This window comes from Phoxinus phoxinus (genome assembly GCF_949152265.1).
Source record: "Phoxinus phoxinus genome assembly, chromosome: 3".
In the NCBI taxonomy this organism is placed as follows: Eukaryota; Metazoa; Chordata; class Actinopteri; order Cypriniformes; family Leuciscidae; genus Phoxinus; species Phoxinus phoxinus.
The window spans coordinates 13654321-13673937 of record NC_136878.1 but is presented as its reverse complement, the minus strand read 5'-3'; the positions used below and the strand labels follow the sequence as shown (position 1 = coordinate 13673937).

The window sequence follows — 19617 nt, the reverse complement described above, 5'->3', positions numbered from 1 at the left end:
AGTTTGCTAGGATTTTAGCTTCTCTCTCTAACGTTTCATCTTTTTGAGAGAGTTTTACTTTTTTCCTCAGTCAGTTGTCAGTTTATATTTCTGAGACACACAAAGAAATCTTTCTCTGTTTCTCTGTGTCACTTTGAATTTCACTCTTAGTGTCAGTGTGTATTTGTTGTATATTTTGACTAACTGTGGCAATATGCTGAACCTGTTCAATGATGGTGCTCGATCAAAGGAACTAATGTTTTTTTTATTGTTCTGGCTCATTTTAGAAAACTAAAAACAAATCTACAGTCAGATTGATAATTGTAAATGATTCATACAAATAATGCAAACTAACATGAATTTACATAAAATTGTGTGTTGAATTCATAGAAACTCATGCAATAAACTTTAATGAAAGATGACGATCAGTGTTGTCAATTCTTCAGATTCTACAGATCACATTTAAAGAGGATATTAAAATACAATTGAAACTGAATTGTTAGAAGAACATGAGGAACATGTTGATCAGACACAGAGAGAGATACTTCATTAACCCCCAAGAGGAAATTGTATATACTATATATGAAGACATGCACACATAGCAATGATCATTTACAGAAAATGGTGTTGTTTTCATGTGCTCTAAACCATTTCTCTAGACAGCATTTCCATCGCTGATAACGTTTATTTTAAATTAGTGCTGAATTAAAGCAAACTTAGAGGCAGACTCTGAGATGAGCTGTGTTGTAAGTTGTAGTCCAGTAGGTGGATGTGGGGATGAATCATCAGAGCTGGAAGGCTTCATCAAAGCAACTCTCACAGAGGACTTTCCCAGCATAGTGGTATATAGATAAGGAGAGATCACCCAGAGGAATGCTGCAGCCATCACACTAAAACACACAAGAGACAAAGCATCACTGATCACACTTTAGCACATCTTATAGCTGTGGATTGTCATAGGAAAAATAAATGAAGGGGATACTTGATGAAAATTCTCTTCATTTATTAATTTACTTCATTTACTCACAATCATGCTGTCCCAGATGTATATGACTTTCTTTCTTCAGACAAACACAAACAAATTAAAATTCCATCTCTGCGTCCATATAAAGCAAGTGTACTCTTTAAAAACCATGAGAGGCCGAATCTACACAACCACAGTTGATAAATTGTCTTTGGCCGTTTATGCCAAGTGTGAACTCGAACCAGAATATGACACTTGGCTGGAAGCAAGAGTTTATATCGGTAGTTTAAAAAATCTCGTTCTGCTTCAGAATATTATTAATCCACTGTGGTTGTGTAGATTACCATCATGTTCACTTTGTGTGGTTTTTGAAGCGTCAACTTTGGAGGTCCCATACACTTTCATTAAATGGACTCATAGAGATGGATTATTTTTCAAAAAATATTTGTTTGTTCATCTGAAGAAAGTCTGGGACAGTATCAAGTTGAGTAAATAAGATAATTTTTTTATAGTGTAGTCACATGGACTTTAAAAAATGTTATCACTACCTTTCTGGGCCTTGAAAGTTATAACGTTGCAGTATATGGGGGGTCAGAAAGCTCTCGGATTTCATTAAAAAACATCTTCATTTGTGTTCTGAAGATAAATGAAGGTCTTAAGGGTGAGTAATTAATGACAGAATATTTATTTTTGAGTGAACAAACCCTTTAACGTGTGTCTGCTGTGACAACTTGTGTTCGGATTTTGCAGACACTCCTCTTATTTCGTGATGCAGAAACAACTCAACCTCAGTGTCCGTTTTTAGGCCTTCTCGCTTAGGTCTCGAGTGCTTAGGAACGTGGGTTCTAAGGCTCTTGCCTGATCATAACCTTTCTTATTTTCAATGACCTTTTCCCTTTTGTAATGTCAATCAGCCATCTCTTTTTCTACAGTCTTTCTTCAAATCTCCCTCTTGCTCACTCTCTCTCCTCACCCATCATGAGTGTTCACGCCCTCTACTGCTGATTGGCTACAAGTGTGTTTTAGAGTTTGGTACGATCGACTTTCAACAGCTTTTCTTAGAAATTGCTTACTGCACCTTTAATACCAGTTGGAAATATATAGACAAGGCTCAGATGAAAACAACTTTAAAAAAGGTTGAGACACTGACTGGTTCAGTACAGAGGAAAAAGATATTTAAAAAGTAAACCTTGAAACAATCCGGATGGCAGCAAATGTCAGGAATGTTGATGATAATTTTCACACTTCCATTTAAGGGCAGCTTGCAGAGGGAACACATGGTTTTACCTTCCACACTGCAAAGGGAGACATACACAGATACACAGACTATTATTAACTTATCTTACACTTTTCTAGGCACTGCCTATGAGTCTGCCTAACAAATGTCATATCAAATGAAGGTGTTGCATAAACGACTGACTTACTTTAATCCAGCTTCAGTAGTGTCTGCAGGTGTCTTCAACGGTTCCTCTACAGGTTTGACTATAGGTTTCTCCACTACGTCCTTTCTAAGAGCATCTGCAGGTGTCTTCAACTGTTCCTCTACAGGTTTGACTATAGGTTTCTCCACTACGTCCTTTTTAAGAGCATCTGCAGGTGTCTTCAGCAGTTCCTCTACAGGTTTGACTATAGGTTTCTCCACTACGTCCTTTTTAAGAGCATCTGCAGGTGTCTTCACCAGTTTTTCTACAGGTTTGACTATAGGTTTCTCCACTACATCCTTTTTAAGAGCATCTGCAGGTGTCTTCAACGGTTCCTCTACAGGTTTAACTACAGGTTTCTCCACTACGTCCTTTTTAAGAGCATCTGCAGGTGCCTTCAACGGTTCCTCTACAGGTTTAACAACAGGTTTCTCCACTACGTCCTTTTTAAGAGCATCTGCAGGTGTCTTCAACGGTTCCTCTACAGGTTTGACTATAGGTTTCTCCACTACGTCCTTTTTAGGAGCATCTGCAGGTGTCTTCAGCGGTTCTTCTACAGGTTTGACTATAGGTTTCTCCACTACTTCCTTTTTAAGAGCATCTGCAGGTGTCTTCAACGGTTCCTCTACAGGTTTGACTATAGGTTTCTCCACTACGTCCTTTTTAAGAGCATCTGCAGGTGTCTTCAGCGGTTCTTCTACAGGTTTGACTATAGGTTTCTCCACTACTTCCTTTTTAAGAGCATCTGCAGGTGTCTTCAACGGTTCCTCTACAGGTTTGACTATAGGTTTATCCACTACGTCCTTATTAAGAGCATCTGCAGGTGTCTTCAACGGTTCCTCTACAGGTTTGACTACAGGTTTCTCCACTACGTCCGTTTTAAGAGCATTTGTAGGTGTCTTCAACGGTTCCTCTACAGGTTTGACTACAGGTTTATCCACTACGTCCTTTTTAAGAGCATCTGTAGGTGTCTTCAACGGTTCCTCTACAGGTTTGACTACAGGTTTATCAACTACGTCCTTTTTAAGAGCATCTGTAGGTGTCTTCAACGGTTCCTCTACAGGTTTGACTATAGAGTTCTCCACTACGTCCTTTTTAAGAGCATCTGCAGGTGTCTTCAACGGTTCCTCTACAAGTTTGACTATAGGTTTCTCCACTACGTCCTTTTTAGGAGCATCTGCAGGTGTCTTCAGCGGTTCTTCTACAGGTTTGACTATAGGTTTCTCCACTACGTCCTTTTTAAGAGCATCTGCAGGTGTCTTCAACGGTTCCTCTACAGGTTTGACCATAGGTTTCTCCACTACGTCCTTTTTAAGAGCATCTGCAGGTGTCTTCACCGGTTCTTCTACAGGTTTGACTATAGGTTTCTCCACTACGTCCTTTTTAAGAGCATCTGCAGGTGTCTTCAACGGTTCCTCTACAGGTTTGACTATAGGTTTCTCCACTACGTCCTTTTTAGGAGCATCTGCAGGTGTCTTCAGCGGTTCTTCTACAGGTTTGACAACAGGTTTCTCCACTACGTCCTTTTTAAGAGCATCTGCAGGTGTCTTCAACGGTTCCTCTACAGGTTTGACAACAGGTTTCTCCACTACGTCCTTTTTAAGAGCATCTGCAGGTGTCTTCAACGGTTCCTCTACAGGTTTGACTATAGGTTTCTCCACTACGTCCTTTTTAGGAGCATCTGCAGGTGTCTTCAGTGGTTCTTCTACAGGTTTGACTATAGGTTTATCCACTACGTCCTTTTTAAGAGCATCTGCAGGTGTCTTCAACGGTTCCTCTACAGGTTTCACAATAGGTTTCTCCACTACGTCCTTTTTAAGAGCATCTGCAGGTGTCTTCAATGGTTCCTCTACAGGTTTGACTATAGGTTTCTCCATTACGTCCTTTTTAAGAGCATCTGCAAGTGTCTTCAACGGTTCCTCTACAGGTTTGACTATAGGTTTCTCCACCACGTCCTTTTGAAGAGCATCTGTAGGTGTCTTCAATGGTTCCTCTACAAGTTTGACAACAGGTTCATCCACTACGTCCTTTTGAAGAGCATCTGCAGGTGTCTTCAACGGTTCCTCTACAGGTTTGACTATAGGTTTCTCCACTACATCCTTTTTAAGAGCATCTAGAGGTGTCTTCAACGGTTCCTCTACAGGTTTGACAATAGGTTTCTCCACTACGTCTTTTTTAAGAGCATCTGCAGGTATCTTCAACGGTTCCTCTACAAGTTTGACAACAATAGGTTTATCCACTGTGTCCTTTTTAAGAGCATCTGTAGGTGTCTTCAGCGGTTCTTCTACAGGTTTGACTATAGGTTTCTCCACTACGTCCTTTTTAAGAGCACCTGCAGGTGTCTTCAACGGTTCCTCTACAAGTTTGACAACAATAGGTTTATCCACTGTGTCCTTTTTAAGAGCATCTGCAGGTGTCTTCAACGGTTCCTCTACAAGTTTGACAACAGGTTTATTTACTGTGTCCTTTTTAAGTGCATCTGCAGGTGTCTTCACCGGTTCTTCTACAGGTTTGACTATAGGTTTCTCCACTACGTCCTTTTTAGGAGCATCTGCAGGTGTCTTCAGCGGTTCTTCTACAGGTTTGACTATAGGTTTCTCCACTACGTCCTTTTTAAGAGCATCTGCAGGTGTCTTCAATGGTTCATCTACAGGTTTGATTATAGGTTTCTCCACTACGTCCTTTTTAAGAGCATCTGCAGGTGTCTTCAACTGTTCCTCTACAGGTTTGACTATAGGTTTCTCCACTACTTCCTTTTTAAGAGCATCTACAGGTGTCTTCAACAGTTCCTCTACAAGTTTGACAACAGGTTTATCCACTGCGTCCTTTTTAAGAGCATCTGCAGGTGTCTTCAACGGTTCCTCTAAATGTTTGACTATAGGTTTCTGCACTGTGTCCTTTTTAAGAGCATCTGCAAATGTCTTCAACGGTTCCTCAACATGTTTGACAACAGGTTTATCCACTACGTCCTTTTTAACAGCATCTGCAGGTGTCTTCAACAGTTCCTCTACAGGTTTGGCTATAGGTTTTTCCACTACGTCCTTTTTAAGAGCATCTGTAGGTGTCTTCAACTGTTCCTCTACAAGTTTGACTACAGGTTTCTCCACTACGTCCTTTTTAAGAGCATCTGCAGGTGTCTTCAACTGTTCCTCTACAGGTTTGACTATAGGTTTCTCCACTACGTCCTTTTTAAGAGCATCTGCAGGTGTCTTCAACGGTTCCTCTACAGGTTTGACTATAGGTTTCTCCACTACGTCCTTTTTAAGAGCATCTGCAGGTGTCTTCAACTGTTCCTCTACAGGTTTGACAAAAGGTTTATCCACTACATCCTTTTTAAGAGCATCTGCAGGTGTCTTCACCGGTTCTTCTACAGGTTTGACTATAGGTTTCTCCACTATGTCCTTTTTAAGAGTATCTGCAGGTGTCTTCAACGGTTCCTCTACAGGTTTGACTATAGGTTTCTCCACTACGTCCTTTTTAAGAGCATCTGCAGGTGTCTTCAGCTGTTCATCAACAAGTTTGACAACAGGTTTATCCACTACGTCCTTTTTAAGAGCATCTGCAGGTGTCTTCAACAGTTCCTCTACCACTTTGACAACAGGTTTATCCACTGCATCCTTTTTAAGAGCATCTGCAGGTGTCTTCAACGGTTCCTCTACAGGTTTGACTATAGGTTTCTCTACTACGTCCTTTTTAAGAGCATCTGCAGGTGTCTTCAGCTGTTCTTCTACAGGTTTGACTATAGGTTTCTCCACTATGTCCTTTTTAGGAGTATCTGCAGGTGTCTTCAACGGTTCCTCTACAGGTTTGACTATAGGTTTCTCCACTACGTCCTTTTTAAGAGCATCTGCAGGTGTCTTCAGCTGTTCATCAACAAGTTTGACAACAGGTTTATCCACTACGTCCTTTTTAAGAGCATCTGCAGGTGTCTTCAACAGTTCCTCTACCACTTTGACAACAGGTTTATCCACTGCATCCTTTTTAAGAGCATCTGCAGGTGTCTTCAACGGTTCCTCTACAGGTTTGACTATAGGTTTCTCTACTACGTCCTTTTTAAGAGCATCTGCAGGTGTCTTCAGCTGTTCTTCTACAGGTTTGACTATAGGTTTCTCCACTATGTCCTTTTTAAGAGCATCTGCAGGTGTCTTCAGTGGTTCTTCTACAGGTTTGACTATAGGTTTCTCCACTATGTCCTTTTTAAGAGCATCTGCAGGTGTCTTCAACGGTTCCTCTACAGGTTTGACTATAGGTTTATCCACTATGTCTTTTTTAAGAGCATCTGCAGGTGTCTTCAACGGTTCCTCTACAGGTTTGACTATAGGTTTCTCCACTATGTCTTTTTTAAGAGCATCTGCAGGTGTCTTCAATGGTTCCACTACAGGTTTGACTACAGGTTTCTCCACTACCTCCTTTTTCAGAGCATCTGCAGGTGTCTTCAGCGGTTCCTCCACAGGTTTGACTATAGGTTTCTCTACTCCGTCCTTTTTAAGAGCATCTGCAGGTGTCTTCAGCTGTTCTTCTACAGGTTTGACTATAGGTTTCTCCACTATGTCCTTTTTAAGAGCATCTGTAGGTGTCTTCAGCTGTTCTTCTACAGGTTTGACTACAGGTTTCTCCACTACCTCCTTTTTCAGAGCATCTGCAGGTGTCTTCAGCGGTTCCTCTACAGGTTTGACTATAGGTTTCTCTACTACGTCCTTTTTAAGAGCATCTGCAGGTGTCTTCAGCGGTTCCTCTACAGGTTTGACTATAGGTTTATCCACTTCGTCCATTTTAAGAGCATCTGCAGGTGTCTTCAATGGTTCCTCTACAGGTTTGACTACAGGTTTCTCCACTACCTCCTTTTTCAGAGCATCTGCAGGTGTCTTCAGCGGTTCCTCTACAGGTTTGACTATAGGTTTCTCTACTACGTCCTTTTTAAGAGCATCTGCAGGTGTCTTCAGCTGTTCTTCTACAGGTTTGACTATAGGTTTCTCCACTATGTCCTTTTTAAGAGCATCTGTAGGTGTCTTCAGCTGTTCTTCTACAGGTTTGACTACAGGTTTCTCCACTACCTCCTTTTTCAGAGCATCTGCAGGTGTCTTCAGCGGTTCCTCTACAGGTTTGACTATAGGTTTCTCTACTACATCCTTTTTAAGAGCATCTGCAGGTGTCTTCAGCTGTTCTTCTACAGGTTTGACTACAGGTTTCTCCACTACCTCCTTTTTCAGAGCATCTGCAGGTGTCTTCAATGGTTCCTCTACAGGTTTGACTATAGGTTTCTCCACTATGTCTTTTTTAAGAGCATCTGCAGGTGTCTTCAATGGTTCCTCTACAGGTTTGACTATAGGTTTCTCCACTATGTCTTTTTTAAGAGCATCTGTAGGTGTCTTCAGCTGTTCTTCTACAGGTTTGACTTTAGGTTTCTCCTCTATGTCCTTTTTAACAGCATCTGCAGGTGTCTTCAACGGTTCCTCTACAGGTTTGACTACAAGTTTCTCCACTACATCCTTTTTAAGAGCATCTGCAGGTGTCTTCAACGGTTCCTCTACAGGTTTGACTATAGGTTTCTCCACTGCGTCCTTTTTAAGAGCATCTGTAGGTGTCTTCAATGGTTCCACTACAGGTTTGACTATAGGTTTATCCACTTCGTCAATTTTAAGAGCATCTGCTTGTGTCTTTGGTGGTTCTTCTACAGGTTTGACTGTTACGTCCTCTGCATGTGCTCTCTTGGAGTCCTCAAGGACAGTAAATGGACTGAAACACATTCAGAATAATTATGAAGCATCTGATTGTTCTTCTACACCTCATGAAATATTAAATAGTCTGTTATGAATTAATAAGTGTGAACATTAAGAATTTCTGCTTTAGTTTTTCGATTTTGCAAATGAGGAAATTAAAGGGTAAAAGGCTCCATGCAGTACAGAGAGCTCCACCAGACCTTTTGGCCAAATGAGACCCTCTCTTGACTGGTTTTTTTCCTGTTGCGCTAAGGGTCCTAAGGGAGTGCAGATAGCTGGAGTTATTATGATGGAAACATTTATAGAATGCAGAAACATTGCATACATAAATAACACACAAGGAAAATAAGAACAGCTCTCACTCAAACATCCTTATGGCTGACTTGACACAAGAGCTTTGAGGGGGTGTGGACTTGTCCAGGCTGGAGGAGGCGGTGGTGCCACTCTGTGAACATGGTATGATGGAGGAAGTGACCAAACTGCTCTCAGGTGATGATTCATTCTTAGGCTTTACAAGCTTTACTGGTTTACTGTTAAAGAGTGAACAGAAAAAAGAGTGAGATGAACTGAGAGTGAGAGGGAAAGAGACAATGATGTTAACATTGATCCATTTTTCAGTGTTCATGGAATCACAGGAAAGACCTTTGACTGGTTGATACTACCACTTTCAGCCAGCAGGTGACAGCGTAAGTGTGCGTTTACCATTTTACATCTGACTGAGTGTCCAGATCCTCTTGAGATTTGTGAATCCAACATCCATCTTTTTTCAAATGGGTTCGAACTTTTGTCGTCTTGAACACAGCCTTCCTGTTATCTACAATCACAGAAAACCTCTGTTAGAGTGTGTTTTGTTCACAAGTGTATGTTTTATTGTTTGTGTTTGTGCATGTTTTACCACTGGACATGGTGAGATCCTCTTCCTCAGTCAGGCCTATATTAGAAACACATGAAGTAAAAAATCTGATATTTTACAGTATCCATCAGTTTCTCTATATCGCATTTTAATTATAATCTATGCCAGGTATATTGTTTGATGTGCTCTTTTTCTTTTTGGTGCCTGTAGGCCTAGAAACGCATGCACATACAAACAACAAAAATGCTGCACAACCACTTTTTTTTTGTCTACGGTGTGTGCATTATCTCGCATACCATCTATTACAGAAACTCTGATGCTGTCGCAGTAAAATGTGTGGTGAATATTTTTTGTCTTCATGCACTGTTTGGAGTTGCACTTGACATAGTTGTGATGTATTAGTCCTTTAGGACTTAAGTAGTGAAGACATAAGTAGCCAAAAATAAATGAGCTGGAAGACGTTGAAGACAATGGCAAAGAGGAAGAGCAGGTCATAAAACACACAGCAACACAAACACAAGTGATGAGTATTTGGTCTATAAGACCTTGTGTTTTGTTTGTTTATTTGCTCATGTGTTTGTGGAATGTTTATTTTTTTCTTTTTTCTTTTCTTTAATTGTTTTAGCTAATTAGCCTACATGATATCAAAGTAATGTGAAGCTAGATATATTCCACGTATTGTATATTCACACATTTACCTCATTGGTGTTTTTATTTCAGTTTACTTAGGCCTACATGATCTGTTCTGCTTACACATTTGCTGTTTGAATAATGTGCGTGCATGCACTTTAAAGGTTTGACTTAAAGGGATAGTTCACTTTGAAATAATATTTTGGAATGTTTTAGCTTACCTGAAGTGCATCCAAGATGTAGGTGTCTTTGTCTCCGCAGTAGTTTCAATTTTGATATTTTAGGTCAAACCGTTCTTGTCTGTCAGTCATATAATGCAGGTATAGGTACCGTCTCCAAAAGCATGCAGAGATGTCTCTAATAGCATGCAGAGAAAAGTCCAAATTAAAAAATTCCCCATCGTAAGTGCACATTGATGGCCTAAGACACGAAACAAGCGGTTTGTGTGATAAAACGAACAGTATTTATATCGTTTTTATCTCTTTTGCACAACCACGTCCAAGTGATCTGTTTACTTAGTCTGCGCAAGCGCCGTAGAGTGCCGGAAGGCTCCGGAAGTGATCTCTCGCGCGTGTACGTCACGCATTGTTTAAACCAGAACCTATGCACAGAACAGAGATTGTAGGTATGACGGCTAATAGAAATGGTACTAGTTTGCGCTTATCTGGGATGTTTAAACCGATGTAAAAAAATACAATTACGTAAGCTCGCACGAACTCATCCGGGAGACCACTTCCAGAGCATTCCGCCGCTTACAGATCAGATCAGAAGTAAACAGATCACTTGGACGTGGTTGTGTAAAAGAGATAAAAACTATATAAATACTGTTCTTTTATCACACAAACCGCTTGTTTCGTGTCTTAGGCCATCAATGTGCATACGATAGGGAATTTTCTAATTTGGACTTTTCTCTGCATGCTATTAGAGACATCTCTGCATGCTTTTGGAGACGGTACCTATACCTGCATTATATGACTGACAGACAAGAACGGTTTGACCTAAAAATATAAAAATTTAAACTACTGCGAAGACAAAGACACCTACATCTTGGATGCACTTTTCAGGTAAGCTAAAACATACCAAAATGTATCTATTTAACTATCCCTTCAAGTCGGACTAAAACAACACATTGTCTTATTAAATATAATGTAAATGCTTTATCGCTAATCCTAACCCTAATCAAAAACTTTTGACATTATTAGATTTAAAGCAAAAAATAAATAAAAAAAGTAGCCTTTCAAATTGTATTTCACTTCACTTCAAATGTCGTCGTTTTCTTTTTTTGCCATATTTCACTATATGTGGTTTTAATTTCTGGCCATCACAAGATTAGTCAATTATATAATAAAAGCCATGTCCTCTTCTTAAAACATTTCTGGATCAAAAAGTACAATATCACACACACACACTATTGGTTAAGTCTCAAACATAATGGCAGGATGTCCTCCTCACTTCCCAGAACAGTGAAATTATCTTCAATGCTTGTTTTGTTGAAATTTCATTGATCACAGTCAGAGGAAGAACCCCTACAACATAATCCAAACCCACTCAAACAAAAACTCTTGACACACAACGAAAAGCTTTTACACCCTTACACCAAGACATTAAAAGCTATGCCTATATTAGTAAGGACATCTCATGTACGCAATCATTTTCATAAGGAGCACTTAAAGTAGCATGGTTTCAGACTTCATAATTAGAGGACATTTACAAAATGGCCCTCAGATAGCCTACAGCCAAAACTGTACACGCACCCTAAATATGTTAAACATACAAGACAGTTGATTTCTCTGATATGGTGTCTTACCTGTGTGTAGAAATCTGTGCAGTTTAGTCTGTAAAAAAGATATTTAAAACTTAAGACTGCAACCACTATATGTACGCAGACACACACAACACACACCTCCCATGCACCTGCACACACCTCCAAAAAAGAAAACCAAATAATAATAATACAAAAAACTAGACATAACTCAGCAAGTAATAGCCGTCATTTCACCATAGGTTAACAAAACCTATATAGTCCGGCTATGAGTAACCCACTTCTAGACAAAATAATCTTGAATTTGATTACAATAACTTGCGATATGTATGATATTCCATCATGTAAGCAAAGTCAACAGTGATTACAAGGTGTTTGGTTTCATTTCTTTGACATGTTCTATGCGTAGCCTGTGCGTCTATTCTTGGGCTATGGTTAGACGTCTATTAAATTTTCACTGACAGCCCAAATTTTGCCTTGTTTAAGCCTACATCAGTGCTGTGTTTGGACGGCTGTTACACGTCTTTTGAATGCAAAACTGCTTACTGGGAACTCACATTCACACACCTTTGAATTTATTTCCTTGATAAGATAGTGATGTCTGTGTTCATATTTGTGTGTGCGCATGGGTTTTGTCTGCAGTTTAGTTAGTTTGAATGTTCCAAGACACTGTTATGAAACAAAAAAAAGTTAGACAAATGGGGTGCACCAAAGACCATCTAACCTCTTAAGTTAACAGACATCTATTTGCATAGATGTGCAACATGCATGTTGGCTGGAACATACCTGCAGGAATAAATGTATTAAAAAAATATATACATCAACACAACAAAGTTACAATTAGAAAGTATCTATATTTTGTGGCTTATTAGCCTAAATTCAACCTCACAGAAAGAAAAATTAAGATTCTGGTAGATTCTGTTTTTTATTCTCAGATTTTCAAAAGTATATATTTGATTAACAGTCACATTCAACGCCACAGTCAGATGTTAAATGAATAATAATATATACAATACATTGGAGTGATTCTTTACACATTTACAAGAACAATATATAGTAGGTGGATATTTTACATGTTGCTCTAGTGAGTCACAACATTTGAGATTTTAGAGGTTGGAGTGTGAAAACTTGAAACTGTTACTGTCATGTAGCAGTTTCCAACTAAGTGCACTAATAGGTATGTGTGAGGATCAGCAGTTCAGTGCTGCAGGGCACAGTGGTGATGGAACAGTTATCTCCGTAAATCTTTACTGAAATCTGAACCTGAAACCTTTGCACCAAACGGTCCAGATTCTTAACTATTGTGCAACACCCTGGTTTATCTTACCTATCAACATTTTTATCTATCAAAAACATCCTCCTCATGTACGCTCATACGGCATTCCATTTCTTACGAATTAATGACGAATCTACAGTTTCATGCGAGCCTGTTTCACTTTCAGACTTCTTATCACATCTCAGAAGTGCATCTACAACATTTTTCATCCATTTTACTTCAACTAAAAAGTTCCAGAATCTTGATCTTGTCTCTATAAATCAACTGAAATTGAATTAAGTACTGACAGAGGAGAACTGATGTCCGAATATTTAATTGACGGGAGGTTTAGAAACAACAAATGACAACAGGGAACCAAGACAACAGGATTCCTGAAATGTGAGAAAAAGACCTTCAAGGAAATGCAAGGGCGTCTACAGGAAAAGACAGACTTTATTAAATGGAAATAATTAAGTAAAATATGAGAAATATGTATGCTACAAATCCCTACTGTACTACTGCTAAAACTCAGAAGGACAGAAGGAATACTATCACTAAATGCTAAGCGGGTTCTTCCAGATTCCTTCCAGAAGAACTGATGTTAAGTATGTTCATTACTCCAGCTGGTGTTTCAGATGACCCAACATGACTTGAAAGCTGTGTCGATCTACATCTGTTCTGTTAACTCAAGCATCTACTCTTAAGATAAGTGACACACAAACCATTGAGACAGTAGGCCCAACGATCGATAGATAGATAGATAGATAGATAGATAGATAGATAGATAGATAGATAGATAGATAGATAGATAGATAGATAGATAGATAGATAGATAGATAGATAGGGCCTAGATAGATAGATAGATAGATAGATAGATAGATAGATAGATAGATAGATAGATAGATAGATAGATAGATAGATAGATAGATAGATAGATATACTTATTTACTTGTTAACACCATTTATTAACGATGCTCCATTATAATAGAATTATAATTCAATTTACAATGATTTATAATTTAAACAGCTCATGTTATAATACAGTGAATTTTTATATTACAGCTTAAAGATAGAAGTTGGGTCTTTCTGGCAGATATTGCCCATATAATGAAAGACACGACTAACACTGTCTAACATTTGAGTGTTATTTAGAACTCTGATATTACCAGTTAGTAAAAAATTAAGACTGTACAGCTGTATTAAAAAAAATAATAATTATCATATATGATTTGTGCAGGAAAATCAGGAAGTTCCTCGTCCTGGATAGAGTCTGAACAACACAAGAATAATATTTGGGCTATATTTCTACATTTTATTATGTAACCAAATGTTATTTGTAGGTGGGGCTAATCACAACCACTGCATAATTAGAAATAAGGTATTAAACAAACAACATAATCTGATGAACTGATCATCCTGAACAAGTGGGAGGCCATGGAAATGCACTTGACTGATGCTGACTGTTGACATAGGCCCTGTCCCAAATGGCACCCTAAAAACGTTCGCTCAAAAAAAGTGCTCATCGAGGACGCATATCGACCACAAAGGGGGTGCTCACGATATGAAGTGTGCCATTTGGGACAGGGCCATGGTCCCCAGTAGATTGTATTGATAGCATTTAAAGGTTACAGCGAGACTTCACTACGGGCTGCTCTGCTGCTCAAGAATCTCCATAGGTACGGTTTCTTTGAAGTCACTCAGTTTCCTGGAGAAGGAAGACAGTCTTGTGCTGATAGAATCTCTTTTCTGTGTCAGCATACCCCCGTAAAGCTGCCACAGCTTCTCCCGGAAGTGATTCCCCACAAAACAGTACAGGAAAGGGTTTATGGCAGAGTTGGAAAAGCCGAGGCAGAGGAAGAATGGCAGGAGTTTATGGATTACTTGGAGCATCCAACAATCCCACTCCACCCCCAGGTCTACCAGAGCTCCGAGAAATGCCAGCACGTGGAATGGGAACCAGCAAAAGAAAAACGCCATTACCACGGCGGCCACCAAACGCAACACGTGGACCAATCGGCCAGAGTCTTGCTCCAGGTGGTTCGGGGTGGCCAAAAGGTGCACGGCTATTAGGCTGTAGCAAGTAGCTATGACAACAAACGGCAAGAAGAATCCAAGGATGTTCTTTGCAAGAGTTAACCCAGTGTGCCAGATGGAGCTGGGGTAATAAATGACACAAGCCGTGACGTTGTAACTGGGAAGAGTGTGTATGTCACGGAACACAACTGTTGGCAGCGTGGTCAGAGCCGCAACGACCCAAATGATGGCGCTGACACATCTGGCCTGGTTTATGCTCCTACTGCTCTGAGAGTGCAGGGGGTAGACAATGGCGTGATATCGATCCACACTCATACAGGTGATGAAAAAGATACTAGCATAGACGTTTATAGTGACCAAACCCCCACACAGCTTACACATAACCTTCCCAAAAACCCAGTTGTAATCCAGCGAATAATACACAGCCCAGAATGGCAAAGAGCTCAGGAACAGCAAGTCCGACATGGCTAGATTCGTCAGATACGTGTTGGCTACGGTTCTTCGGCCTGAACTGTGATACAGCACGCACAACACCAGCATGTTACCAAGAAAACCCAGCAAGAAGATGAGGCTGTAGAAGGCGGGGATCACTTTCTTCTGGTACTGCGAAGTTGAGGAGGACATGTAGTCACATGAATTCGTCATATTATGCTGCAGCAATGACAGATCGGGTGAAGTCAGGTTATGGGCGGAGTCTGTCTCCATGGCGTCACTGCTGATTATGCAGATGATTCTGAAGTTCTGTAATGAAAAAAAAAGTTCTCATGTGAAGCAGAAATGATGAAACATGTTATTGTAGCCTTGTGATAAAATGCAAAATCATCTATCATACTCCTTCACTAAAACTTCTTGATCCCCTCAAGTAGAAAATACAAGATTGTGAAACTCCTGAACGTTTCGCCCAAAAGCAAAGAAAAAGTCATAAAACAGCTATAAGTCACAGGCTGAATTTCACAGGAAAACACTTTGAGTCCTAAAGCACTTGTCCCACGGTTGTGGACAGCCTCATTGTCTGTCTGTTACGTGATTAGAGCTATAAACCAGAGGGAAACAATCCCACCATACTGACCATCGACAGTCCACTGGGACTGATGTTGCTGCATCCTCTCCTTTACATCTTGTCAGTGTGAGAAAGAGAATCTGTGAGTGAGAGAAAGAAACGTGAGAAAGCGAGTGTGTGAATGTGTGTAACCATAGCTCTGGTGAGTTTGGGTCCAGCGCAGATGTGTTTTATAGCTCTCAGTAGGCTGCTCACAACACATCTGGTTACTGTTAACATAGGCGGGGGGCGCATGCAGATATTTGATTGGCTAGGAAATCAGTTGTGGAGTTTGGGGGGTGTAGAGTACGAGTACGAACAAGATTCAGTCCTGCTCCCCAATATGTACCGTGTAACACAAAATAGGTGCCCAGTCATTCTTTTCATATTTTACCAATGAGCTCAAGTAATGTATGCATAATTGCACAACATATAATCACACACCGGCCTTGAAAAAAAAAATCCCAATCACATCAAGTAACATATTCCTTATATTAAAAATATCTTTAAGTTTTAATATGTTGAATATATTAGGAATCCGCCTGTGTTATAGGATATACAAAGTGAACAAGTTTCTCATCATTTATATCCGCTCACCACTGCCATGATAATTCATTTATGAAGATTAACATTACACACTCTGAGCCCTAAATAATGTTCACAGCTGTTGAAAATAATTCACTGTACTGTCATATTTCAAATGGTGCACATGTTCTTAATCAGAATGATACGCCTGTCAAGTTTAAGTCGTTGGAAAGCTTAGTTATCTAATATAATAAATGAAAAATGTCATTTTAGAATGATGCAGTAATAGATTAACCACTAAACTATTTCTCTCATTTTTGGTTCATATTACAAGTCCAAAGAAAAATGACACTCAAACTCACAATTTATAAGTAAACTGAGACTTCCTAATTTCGAATACATTACTGTAAAGAAAAGGAAATAACGTGACGCCACAGTGCAAAACATGTACCAAGATAAATAGACTGCGCTAACATCATATCGATTTCATTAACTGATTTGACAGTTTTTGTGCTGGAATTGGAATTATGAAAGAGAAAATGAGATTAATAGTTTGATAGATAATGAGATTAATAGTTTGATAAAAATCTAACATGATCATAATAGCAATAGCACCAGGAAATTCATCCCACTGGCTAATGCATCCTTACATATTTTCCAGATATAGCCTACTTCTAATTGTACATTCAGGATCTTAAGAAGTTAACTTAAGGTAACTTAGTAATTTTTCTTGCATGATGACTCTATTTCAAGGTTAAAATATGACCACAGCACTCTGCAGCTTAACATACCTTTCAGTTTCCGGTGCAAAGTTAGAGAAGTCTGAAGACTCCCTCCGAGGTGTCGATAAACTCCTGGCACACGTTTCACGCTGAAAAACGAGCCAAAGAAAGCTTAGCCCCCAGTAGACTTTTCCATTTTGGAGTTTATTCTCTGCGTGTGTAAGTATATGAGGGAGTAAACAGCCAACCAGATGTAGGGTTTGTTCAAATAGTTTTTACGTCCACGTTTGTCCACTGGGAAAAGGAGGGTGGAGAAGGATGTTGTAGGGGGAGAGAGGGAGAGAGAAAGAGAGAGAGAGAGAGAGAGAGAGAGAGAGAGAGAGAGAGAGAGAGAGAGAGAGAGAGAGAGAGAGAGAGAGAGAGAGAGAGAGAGAGAGAGAGAGAATAAGAATAAGAACAAGAACAAGAACAAGAACAAGAAGAAGAAGAAGATGAAGACGAAGAAGTGTTTTTTTCTTCATTTTGGTAAATGCAGAAAGAGAGAGAGAAGGAAGACTGCAAACATAACCAGGAAGAAACACTCCAGCATTACGCACACAAATATAATGACCTGAAAAATGAAAGACAGATGTGCCACAGTAGTGTTTATATGTGCTGTAGTAATGTTTTATCATCTTTCGCAGTGAATAAACATGCAAATGTCTGTAATTCTGTTCTTTCTAATGTACATTTTCTGCATTCCAGCTAATGAAAGTGCTGGTCGCTGGTCTCACGAGAGTTTTGAGGTTCTGCCTCTTAACTGTTGGGTAAAATCGTGTCCTCTATCAAACCCTTTTACCCAGAGTGTGAAACCAGATAAGCTTCTTAAAACACAGGAAATTGAGAGACGTCAGAGCCTCTCCATTCACTCTGGACTCTAGTTACCGTGGCGACGACCCCTCAGAGGTCACGGTCAGATGTGTTCTAACAATCTCATAACGAGGCAGATAATGATGTCTCAAACGAGGAGAGCTGAGATAACCGAAATGACCAATTACAGATGACATTACACAGAAGCGTGCTTGTGTTTACTAATTATTATGTCCAAACAACTGAAGGAACAGAACATACCGTTTCTCATACTGCCGAACATGCTTTTGAGTTTCTCAGTGGCTGTCAAACCCAGTGTCTAAAAACATTTTTCAGAGCATTTTCAGAGCTGCTTTTGAAATCAAAGTGTCTCCTGAACCTATACTGGCTCAAATTCGGCCTCTGTTTCAGAGAAACACTAGAACTAGGCAGCGATTGATTCGAAAGGGACTCGGAAGAATTCGGCTGTTACCAGTTAACTCTAGAATTCCAGCTGAGTTGATTCGTTTGGTCTGGACATACGGAGCATTGCTACATCTTTAACTTAACATAATTGAAGGCTGAAGGGCGGAACAATGTACAGCTGTGGCTACTTAAAATAACAACATTTAACAGTAGAAGCATAACTCAAGTAACTGACATCATAGGCAAACCAGCAGCTGTTTTTATAGAGAAAATGGAATTTGTATTACATACACCTTTGATGTAAGTCTAAAGCTGCATAAACAGTGCCCTCCTGACACATTCATTATTGGGCACACAGTAGCTTTTGTTAAATTTTATGACTTCACTCATCCATGGTCTGAAAAATTATATTAAAGGAATAGTTCACTTTAAAATGAAAATTCTGTCATCATATACTCACCCTTAAGTTGTTTCAAACCTGTGTGAATTTCTTTCCTCTGCTGAACACAAAGGAAGATATTTAGAAGAATGTCAGTCCTACTATGGAAGTCAATGGGAACCAGAAACTGTCTGGTTACTGACATTCTTCTAAATATCTTCCTTTGTGTTCAGCAGAGGAAAGAAATTCATACAGGTTTGAAACAACTTAAAGGGATAGTTCACTTTGAAATTAATTTTTGATATGTTTTAGCTTACCTCAAGGGCATCCAAGATGTAGGTGTCTTTGTTACCACAAGGCAAGGCAAGTTTATTTATATAGCACATTTCATACCACAGTATTTTCAATTTTGATATTTTTAGGTCAAACCGTTCTTGTCTGACAGTCATATCATACAGGTCTTTGGGGTCCACCTCAAAGAGCATGCACAGAGAAGTCCAAATTAAACATGATTTAATGACTCGTAAATGTAAGTACACATTGATGGCCTAAGACACGAAACGAGCGGTTTGTGTGAGAAAACGAACAGTATTTATATCGTTTTTACCTCTTGTAACACAGCCATGTCCAAGTGATCTGAGGCCGCGGGCGCTTCCTTCTGTGAAAACAATAGGAAATCTTTTCTTTGTACTTGTTAAATAAATGTAAAAGACAATTAAGAAAATTTAGCATTTTACAAAATGTCCCACCGTTTCATGATTTGGGGTTGTACTAAATTCCTTGTTTTTCCTTGGTCATATGCAGTGCAGTTAGCCACATATGTCAGCAATGATCACTTCAGAGCAACAGATGTAAAGTACTTTGTTCTAAATGAGAAACATGAAAGAAATGGTTTTATGTGACCATTGGGAAAGGGAACATCATTGTAAATAATATGATGATTTTGACTGAATAAAATAACTTTTCTGAGAAGCTTTAAGTCTTTTATTCACTTCACTCTGATCTGAAGGACATATTTTCAGGTGAAAGGATTACATGCACATCTCACACAATACAAAAAACAAATACAATTACTGAGCT

General features: G+C 39.4%; 2 protein-coding genes across 5 annotated transcripts; both read right to left on the bottom strand.

Moving 5' to 3' along the window:
* Positions 1-732: 732 nt before the first annotated feature.
* On the bottom strand, positions 733-11424 carry LOC306994784 (uncharacterized protein). The gene is made up of 8 exons (XM_079605587.1): positions 11375-11424; positions 8980-9015; positions 8787-8898; positions 8447-8614; positions 8285-8341; positions 2368-8100; positions 2133-2238; positions 733-869 (listed from the first exon to the last, which is right to left on the bottom strand). The coding sequence occupies exons 2-8, from the start codon at positions 8987-8989 to the stop codon at positions 765-767; spliced, it is 6291 nt and encodes a 2096-aa protein (XP_079461713.1). The 5' UTR covers positions 8990-9015; positions 11375-11424; the 3' UTR covers positions 733-764.
* Positions 11425-12217: 793 nt separating this feature from the next.
* On the bottom strand, positions 12218-19405 carry agtr2 (angiotensin II receptor, type 2). 4 transcript variants are annotated; one of them, XM_079606998.1, is made up of 5 exons: positions 19287-19405; positions 19145-19195; positions 16974-17053; positions 15688-15758; positions 12218-15359 (listed from the first exon to the last, which is right to left on the bottom strand). In XM_079606998.1, exons 4-5 carry the CDS (start codon positions 15688-15690, stop codon positions 14226-14228), a joined length of 1137 nt encoding a protein of 378 aa, XP_079463124.1. In that variant the 5' UTR covers positions 15691-15758; positions 16974-17053; positions 19145-19195; positions 19287-19405; the 3' UTR covers positions 12218-14225. The 4 variants fall into 4 exon arrangements, with proteins under 4 accessions (XP_079463124.1, XP_079463126.1, XP_079463123.1 ...); XM_079607000.1 differs by lacking the exons at positions 15688-15758; positions 19287-19405 and having other exon boundaries at positions 19145-19163; XM_079606997.1 differs by lacking the exons at positions 19145-19195; positions 19287-19405 and having other exon boundaries at positions 16974-17211.
* Positions 19406-19617: the final 212 nt, after the last annotated feature.